The 9,400-nt window shown below is 33.1% G+C and overlaps 1 protein-coding gene across 1 annotated transcript in view; it reads right to left on the minus strand.

The window, feature by feature from the left end:
• Nucleotides 1-9,183, minus strand: part of LOC127961911 (E3 ubiquitin-protein ligase rnf213-alpha) — a 13,778-nt gene extending 4,595 nt beyond the window's left edge. The window contains exons 1-17 of the mRNA XM_052561220.1: nt 9,017-9,183; nt 7,420-7,535; nt 6,689-6,849; nt 5,807-6,543; nt 5,635-5,701; nt 5,090-5,250; nt 4,912-4,978; nt 4,120-4,271; nt 3,862-4,032; nt 3,576-3,784; nt 3,201-3,490; nt 2,316-2,575; nt 1,142-1,357; nt 808-1,000; nt 595-650; nt 288-447; nt 31-183 (exon numbers count right to left, since the gene is read on the minus strand). Of these exons, the coding sequence (XP_052417180.1) occupies nt 31-183; nt 288-447; nt 595-650; nt 808-1,000; nt 1,142-1,357; nt 2,316-2,575; nt 3,201-3,490; nt 3,576-3,784; nt 3,862-4,032; nt 4,120-4,271; nt 4,912-4,978; nt 5,090-5,250; nt 5,635-5,701; nt 5,807-6,543; nt 6,689-6,849; nt 7,420-7,522 (3,156 nt within the window). The 5' untranslated portion in view covers nt 7,523-7,535; nt 9,017-9,183. The remainder of the gene's footprint in view (nt 1-30; nt 184-287; nt 448-594; nt 651-807; nt 1,001-1,141; nt 1,358-2,315; nt 2,576-3,200; nt 3,491-3,575; nt 3,785-3,861; nt 4,033-4,119; nt 4,272-4,911; nt 4,979-5,089; nt 5,251-5,634; nt 5,702-5,806; nt 6,544-6,688; nt 6,850-7,419; nt 7,536-9,016) is intronic.
• Between the last annotated feature and the right edge of the window lie 217 nt (nt 9,184-9,400).

Here is a 9,400-nt window from a genome sequence, read left to right on the forward strand (position 1 = left end):
TAAATTGTTAAAGTAAATTGTCCTGCTTACCTCAATTTCTGTTGTGAAGTTGGCACACGTCAAATAACTTCTGTTCAAAAGTCTACCTTTTAAGGTGTGCGTGCTCCATGCTCTGACAGTTTGCTTGGCCTCATTGAGTAACGCAAGTATCTTCTCAGAAAAACTGTCTGCTTGTTGTGATGTCTTAAAGAATGAAAAATATAACATTTGTCACATTGAATTCTGAATGACCATTGGCTTTAATCAGTACTTTAAAATAAATATGTTATGATTTCAGAATGGAATACCTGGGCAAATTCTGATACAGAGGCAACAAGGTTCATGCAAGCAACAGGAATATCAGTGAAGTTGTGTCCATAGCTGAAGTAATGAACTAGATCACAGATCTTTTGTAGAAGTTTGCAAGTTGTTTGTATGCACTGAATGCCATAATCCTCATTTGGACAGCTACAACAGTAATGAAAGCCAGTTAGCCATCGTATTTGTTTGGATCAGATTTTCTTCTTCTTTATTTTATCTTGCATTTTTGCCATGGGCCCCCAAGGCAATAAAATCTAATTTAATGGAAATCTAATGTATTTTAGTGAACTTTACCTGTATTTTGTTTCGAGCAAGTTACTTTGAATGTGTGCCAGAATCTCTGCTACACTCTAAGATAAAAATATAATTAAAAAAAAATGGACAATTCAAACAGCAACATTTTCAGAGTTGCAGATCCTTTTCTTTGCCAAAGATATACAACAAGTTAATGTAATCTGTTCTGGTTTGTACATATATGGTTATTTGTTGTGATGGCTTGATACTCACTGTGGATGTTAAGTAGTTTATGTCAGTGGGGCATTTGATGGTGAAAAGCTGTAGAATGTCTAGGAGCTCTGCTTGGATGATAGAGCTGCACTCGACCAACTCATCTACTGTCATCAGATACATCCAAGACCGTGCCAGCAGTTTGTCCACCTCCACCAAATATGCATGGGTCTTCATGAGATTGAGCATTGCCCTTAAATGGAGGGATTCAACAGACATCAATGATATATTAATCATGTATTAATATGCTCATAAATTAAAGTGGGTTCAGAAGTTTGACACTGACAGGATCTAATCTAGAATTGCATTTAAAACCTACAGACAAATTAAGTACCTTCTGTCCTGGGATCTGGTGGAAGTTATATTAGCTGATTTGAGTCCCTGAAGTCCAGCCCAGCTCATCACATTTTGTGAGTTGATCTTAGTAGACACTGGCTCAAATGGTTTTGAAGTGCCATTGAGAAGGTGCAGTAGTGGAATTACAATGATCCATTTGGGCATGTCCTCTGCTCTCACTTTGTTGATCAGTTCCTTCACCATGTCAGACAAGCTGAAGAGCAAATCATAAGTAATTAGAAGCTTTTAAATACTAATGCTTTTCTCAAAACAAGCTGGATTCAAGTATGTTCTCTGTATATTAAACCAATGCTCTGAGAATTTTATAAACTGCATTAGTGCTGATGCCTGTGCCATGCTGTTGAAAAATAATTTTGGCAATTTGTAAAGAGAAACACTTTAATAATACTAGTGGCCGTCTAAATTGGAGTGGAGCACACAAAGACTACTTTTATAGTACATTTGAAGGGATATTTTATCCAATATATATATATATATATATATATATATATATATATATATATATATATATATATACACATATATATATATATACACATATATATATATATTTTTTTTTTCATTCTTTATTCACCCTTCTTTTGTTTTCATACAGATTTGGAATGAAATGAAGTTGAGTAATTTATGATAACATTCAAATTTTTGGGTGAACTATCCCTTCAACGCAGTATGCAGTCACTGCATAGAAAAAACAAAAGCATTATCATTATGCTGAACCTCTAATTTTGTATAAAATGGGGAAAAAAATAAGTCCATAGTTGGGAATGGGGGAATTTACATTTTTAGTTGATAGATTTCTTTAAAAAAAGAAAAGTGAAGCTTATATAATGTTAAAGAATTTCTTTGCATTTAAAATGCATTTCTTAATTTGAACTGTAATTTGTATGTAAATCTGTATAAAAAAATATTTTTGAGGCAGAATTATTTATTTTTTTGTTATATAACTGATTGATAATTTAGTTCTTTTTTAGTTTGTATCTCATTTAAGTTTGTATTCTTAAATGTACCATGTTCTACAGTTTATTTGATGCGACAATCTCTCAGAGCATGCAGCCTTGGTCCGGTCACAAAATTTTCAGTTCATTAATTTTATTCCAGAAGTGATACATCTCTATAATTTACTTACTTATAACCAAGATAACTATACTCACTTTTCTATTGCTAAGAATGATTCCGTTATGTCTGTCCAGAAAGATAGGAATTTATCTTTAGGCAATCTTGGCAGGCACAGGGCAGTGCAAAGACGAGAAAGTGTTCCCTTGTCTAATTCTAAACGATACTGGTGCCATACATAGAGCATAATAAGGCCAGCCTTCAGTGGCTCCTTGATGAATTCACTCTTTTCTTCGTTGTCTTTCTGTAACTCGGGAGTCACTCGCTCCAGCATGAACTGCTTCAGAAGCTTTCTCACCTGACAAAATAAAAATGAGACGATGTTAGATTTCATGTACAGTAGACATTTGCATTTGAGCACTAGATACTTTTAAAGGCTTAGTTCCTCAAAAAGTATAGATTCTGTCTTTATGTACTCAAGTTTATGTTTTTAACTTTAAATGTATATGAACTTCTTTCTTCAGTAAAACACAAAAGTGCAATATAGCATAAAATAATATTACAAAGTAGCCTTTTCTTTATATTAACCGTGATTGTAAAGTTAAAAAAGGAAGATAAAAAAGTACCATAGAAATATCATAAAAGTACTTAATTTGGCATATGTGCTATATATTCAGAATGAAGATTTTTGTGAGGAAAAGGACAAAATTAATAAGATTTTTTTTCCTTTCACCATAGCTCTTAAATCTAGGTAAACATGGGATGCTACAGATCTCTGTGCACTAGAACATCCAGGCACAAGAACAGTTTTTACTCCCTGGCTAACGCCACCTTAGAGTAGACCAATTCATATCTACCCGTTTTTATAATTCAGCGCTTTTGTGGTGTTTATGCATAATAACAGAATATATGTTTTTGGAGGAACTAGTCTTGTAATGTATGAATATATTTAATATGTGATGAGTCACATATGGTTTACTTACATCTTTTTCACTGTATTCGAGTGAGTACCATTTCGTATGTGTCTTTTCAAACACAAAAGGGTTTCCATAGACCTCAAAAAACTGTCTGAGTTGACTAAAAAAGTTGCTGAGGTTCATTTTGCTCCAGCTTCTCAGGAGGTCAAAGATAGTTTCCAGCATGACTGTACCAGCTATTTGTCTCCCCTGGAGTACACCTTTCTTATGATCAGGCCAAACAGCTTTTCTGATCCATTCAAACATATTATTAGATGGTTCTGCACAGATGATATCATCATACTGATGCCATTCCGCTGCAATACACCAAAAGAACAAATTCAGTCTCCAAAAAGTGTGTAAATAAAAGTTAAATATAGACTTCTGAAGAGCTTCACCTACCTTCATCATTTAGGAGATGTGATTTAACAAACAGACATCTGTTGGTGGTTTCATCTGAATCCAATTTGTAGATGTATTCATAACGTAATTCATACTGCTGCTTTTTTGCTTTATACACAACATACTTGTAGGGGATGGACACAGATGCAGCATCAGTTTTTTTGCATACAAATTTCCCTTCAACAAGAAATCCATGCTCTCCAAGATCCCTAAAAATCAAATTATTCTTAAATAACTGGTTTCAGCAAAGAATAATAAATATCTGGTTCAGAAATTCTTTACTAACCGTGTCACAAACAGTTCAACTAGATCTTTTTCCCAGTTACCAATGTGAGCACCAGCTCTTATAAAAATATAATCCTCATCTGGCTTAAACTTGAAGTGTTTTGACAGGACCGCATGAAAGTAAATGGTGAGCTTGTCACTGGAACTTATATGCTGATTTGATGCTGGATTTCTGCAATTAAAAAATATTTATTCAATAATATTACAGAGGGAAAAAAACTGTGTCCAAAAAGTACTTTCATCACATAATTCAGCATACCTTTTTTGGAGCGTGACACACTGACTTTCTGTATCATCACTTTCTTTCTGTTTCTGGTCCATAGCAGAACCTTTCTTTCCATGATCAGACTGCTGCTGCTTCGGACCGTGCTCAGCGTTCATTGGTGAAGCTCCACTGGAACTGTGATTCTTCTAAATGCAACATTAACAGAAATGGTCAACTTTCAACTCCATGTCCTTATGACCAATTTTTGGGCTATCTGAGATAAAACAAGTCTGACAGGCTTAAGCTTTATTTATCTCTAATTACAGATCCCAAATTTACACCCATACTTGTGAAAAGAAAGAAAGAAAGAAAGGCAAATTTCAGAAAATGCATAAATCACAGATTCATTGTGACTATCACAAGTAGGTAAGATTTATTATTTATTTCAATTTATTAACAATAATTGTATTCATAATTCTATATAAATATTAGTGTTTAAAAAACGATTAATGGTGATTAATTGCTTCCAGTTTTTGTTTGCATAATATGTGTGTATATAATATTTATTATGTATATATAAATAAACACACAAAATATACTTTAAAAATATATATTTATATGTTTATGTTTATATTCATTCATGTATATTATAAATAAATATATTTAATATAAAACAAAATTTTTCAGAAATATATGCATGCGTGTATTTATATATACATCATAAATATAAACAGCATACATACAAATATTATATATATATAAAAAAAAACTTTTATTTTGGATGCAATTAATTGTGATTAATCGTTTGACATTGCTAATAAATATTTACATTTAATTTTGGTTTACCTCAGATTTATTCTGTGGGCCTAACAACATGTCCTGTGATGAATTCTGCGGTTCCTGATTCTGATTTCTGTGAAGTTAATGTATGTATTGACATTTCAATTACAATTACATAAAAAAATATTTTTAAAAACAAAAACATAACAAGCATTTATCAAAATACATAAAAACATTTGCTTACTTTTTTGTTTTAGGAGATGAGACATGCTGAATGCCTTTACTGGTTTCAGCTTCCCCACTTTTATTTTGTTTTTCAGTTGCTGTTTTCTTCTGGCCTGCACAAGCAGACTGCGGCTTCTGCTCAACCTTCACTGAAGAATCGACACTGGAATCGTGATTCTTCTAAATAAACATAAAAATAAATGCTCATCAAATACAGTTTACATTTATTCATTTAGCTGACACTTTTATCCAAAGCGACTTACAATTGCTATATCGCTGGAGCAACTAGGGGTTAAGTGTCTTGCTCAGGGAAACACTGGTGTCACACAGTGGATTTGAGCGCAGATCTCTCACACCAAAGGCATGTGTCTTATCCACTGCGCCAACACCACCCCCAACTATGGCCTATCTGAGATTGTTAAGGAGTTAGCTAATAAAGCATATGTCTGCCTGCCCTGCCCTAAGCTTTAGCTCTAATCCAGCTACCAAATTTACAAAGTAGGTAAAATGTATTATTTGTTTTACTTTATTAACAATATTAACATAATTTTAATATTTGTTTACCTTAGATTTATTCTGTGGGCCAAACACCATGCCCTGTGATGAATTCTGCGGTGTCTTATTTTGATTTCTGTAAAGTTAAAGTATGTATTGACATTTCAATAAAAATTATATGAGAAGCATGATTTAAAAAAAGAAGAAGCATTTAACAAAACACATAAAAAGATTTACATACTTTTTTGTTGTAGCAGATGAGACATGATGTATGCCTTCACTTGTTTCTGCTTCCTCACTTTTATTTTGCTTCTCAGATGCTGTAATCTTCTGGTCTGCATGAGTAGATAGCTGTTTCTCACTCTCCTCATCCTTCACTGAAGAATCGCCACTGGAGCTGTGGTTGTTTTGTGCCCCCACATCATGATCATCTGTCTCCCTTTGATTTCCTGTGCTGCTCTTTATGTTTGCATTCTGGTCCATATCACCATCTTGATCTAAATAAGTTTGTTTTCTTTTGGACAAACTCTTTTGTCCTTTATTCTTCGATATTACTTTATCCTCTTCACCTTTCTGATTTGCTTCCATGGTCACTGCTGGAGAAGCCTTATCAGTACTAATGCTGATCTGCTCTTGGGTCAATTGCAACTGAGATGTTTCTGTCATTTCAGGTGCTACACAACTCTCTTTGCTACTATTAGGCTGATTATCAGACTGACATACAGCAGCATCTATGGGTAAAGCAGAAACAACGTGTTGTTTTAGCTCAGCAGTTTCAGTTTCTGGGCTCAGATGAGAGGATGATTCAGCCAGTTTAGTGATGTCATCTACAGTGCAGTAAGAGCCATCACTGTCAGAAGATTGGTCTTCCTCCATTTTCTTTTCTTTTACAGTCAGCGATATATCAGAGAGATCTGAGGTCAGAGACGAAGGGCCCTCTGCACCACCTGCTTTCGTCTTCTTCTTCTTCTTTCTTTTCTGTCGAAGCATGAAAACAATTGCATTATGAATTACTACAGAATTTCAAAATGAGTATTACACACACATACAAAAAAAAAAAAACGAAAAGAAAAGAAAAGAAAAAAAAAAACATCCAGGACTATTTAATTTCATTGTCCAGCACCTTTTTCTTTGGGATAGGGATTATATCTTCATTTTGTCGTTTTGGGGATAAATTGGCATTCTGGTAATCCAATGCTTCTGATTCATGTCCGATATCAGTCATTTCTGCATCGGTACAGTGTGGAATGTTTGAGGATGTTTGAAACTTGTCTTGTGGCATGTCTGATAAACAAAAAACAAAGGTCACACACCAAACGCACATTGGGTCTCATTCACTAAGCATGTGCACAAATTTGTTCCTGAAACCTGCGTATGAACGATTTCACAAACAAATTAATCTGAAAATGATTCACTTAAACTTTTGATTACTTTTTGTTTTATTCTAAATATAAAAATATATATAGTTATAGTTTAGTATATGGAGTAAAACTACTAAACCACAAATGATCTGAGATGGAGCTATACTCCCCACTGCATATTGTGTAAGATGTTTTATATATATATATATATATATATATATATATATATATATATATATATATATATATATATATATATATATATATATACATATATATATACACTACATGTTAAATGTCCTGTCTAAATGTCAAAGTACATGTCATTTTATATTAAATAATTTCTTTATCATTTTGTGAAACTTCAATGAAATAAAATGTATGAATAAAAATATGTATTAATAAGTATTTAGAATAGGGAAAAAAACAATAGTAAGTAACAATTGAAATAACAATCAAAAATGATAAGATCTATAAAGACTAAAGCACCCACCTGCTGCGTTCTCATTTGATTGACATGTCAGCTTACAGCCACACTGACTGCAGAAGTTTGGTGCCTTTTCCAAAGACACATAACTGCACTCAGGACACTGCATTCTCCGTTAATGTCTGCAAAGAGCACAAGTATGAAGTAAGGGGTTTTTTACCCACTATTCCACAATATAATAATAATACATATGTGGTCACATGACTTCTCAGAACTCCACAGTGCTTTCAATTTCCATTTGCATATAAGTCAAAGTTCACCATATAGAAGTGAATTTAGTAAACACAGACTGTGGGAATCATGGGAAAGAAAGAAAACAGCCTACACTTCATCTAAGTGCAGTGATCCATTTAATATATATTTATGACAATAATAATTATTATTACTATTAAATGCCTACAACACACAATTGTTTCTGAATTTCAGAAGTCACTAGTTAAAATGCTTTGCATTTTTCTAATTTAACAAAATAATATCCCGTCAAAAGTTGTAATGTACAAATGAAACATGAAGAAAGATTAAAAGAAATACTATGAATTTGAGAATGGCTTAATAATTACATTTCCTGTTTTTCTTTCTTTACTGACAGCAGCACAGGAACTGACATGAACAACCTGAAATAATGTTCTCTACATTGATTTAAGAATGTTCCAAAGAGTATATCGTACTTCAGTTTACATTTACATTTATATTTATGCATTTAGCAGACACTTTTATCCAAAGCGACTTACAGTGTATTCTGGCTAAACATTTATTTATTTATTTTTACCAGGAATTAAACCCACAACCTTTTGCTCTGCTGCTAACACAATGATCTAATAAAGAACTAATAAAACTACATGCATTAATACAAACATAAAGAAATAAATATGGAAATTTCACCTAAATTAATATATAAATGTGTTAATAAAACAGACCATGTAATTGTGAAATTACAACATGAAACATAAATTTGTGAATTTTTGTCCAACGGCCCTCTTCTACATGTTGGCAAATCGCCCAATAGAGGCCGCTGTCGCTCAAGTCACTGTAAATTAAATGTAGTGCGAGCAAGAAGAAATCCACCACAAAATGAAACAATAATAATAATATATATATAACGATTGTAATCACCATGCGCATATGGGTATATGCTTATAAATATATTATCTACATATGATAAGCTGCTCCTTTAACATTATAGGCAATATGATCAGGCTATGACTTGTCTGAATGGCGAACCTGTATTTCAAAACCATCCTCTAATCTACTAAACAAACAAAACGTATACGTCTCGCATCTAATCGACAACTTACCTTTACTATTTGTGCATAATAAGCCAAAATTTTATCAGTAAAATTGCACAACTAATAGCCCGAAACAAACAAGACAACGCAATACTGACGTTGACATGATCCGAGCTAACAAGAATTATGCTCAGACAAGTTTACTTATAATAATGAAGAGTCTGTGCGAGTGTTATTTTAGCAGTATAGATTATCTGATATATGACATTAATGCCAAGTCAAGAGAAATTTGCAGTTTGGTGTCTTCTCATGTGACATGCTAAAGCTAAACTGACACACATTATAAAGGCAAGATTACTCTCAGGTTTGTGTCTTACCTAGCGCAGGTGTGCGTTTTCACAGAAGAGGACACAAGTCACCGTGGCGTATCAGCATCATGTATGTGACCCTCAGTCAGTCTCTCAGTCAGATCTGATCACGTTCGTCCACACAATATGAAAGTATCTGTTGAGGAAGAGCTAACGTAAGTGAGCTTAACGTCTCAGAAGTTTCGTTTCGTGAAAAATGGGCGTGATTTTCATGTGGATCCATTTATACAGACCTACAAGCCAATAACACAACAAGTATACTACTGCTTATATACATTAAACAGTCTGCTAAAATGCAAGTTTCTTATCATTATTTTATGTTATACACAGAATATAATATTATTATTTTTATTTATTTATTATTATTCAGAAGGGTTTAACTGTACACTGCCT

Source organism: Carassius gibelio, chromosome B7 (assembly GCF_023724105.1).
Source record: "Carassius gibelio isolate Cgi1373 ecotype wild population from Czech Republic chromosome B7, carGib1.2-hapl.c, whole genome shotgun sequence".
Taxonomy (NCBI): Eukaryota; Metazoa; Chordata; class Actinopteri; order Cypriniformes; family Cyprinidae; genus Carassius; species Carassius gibelio.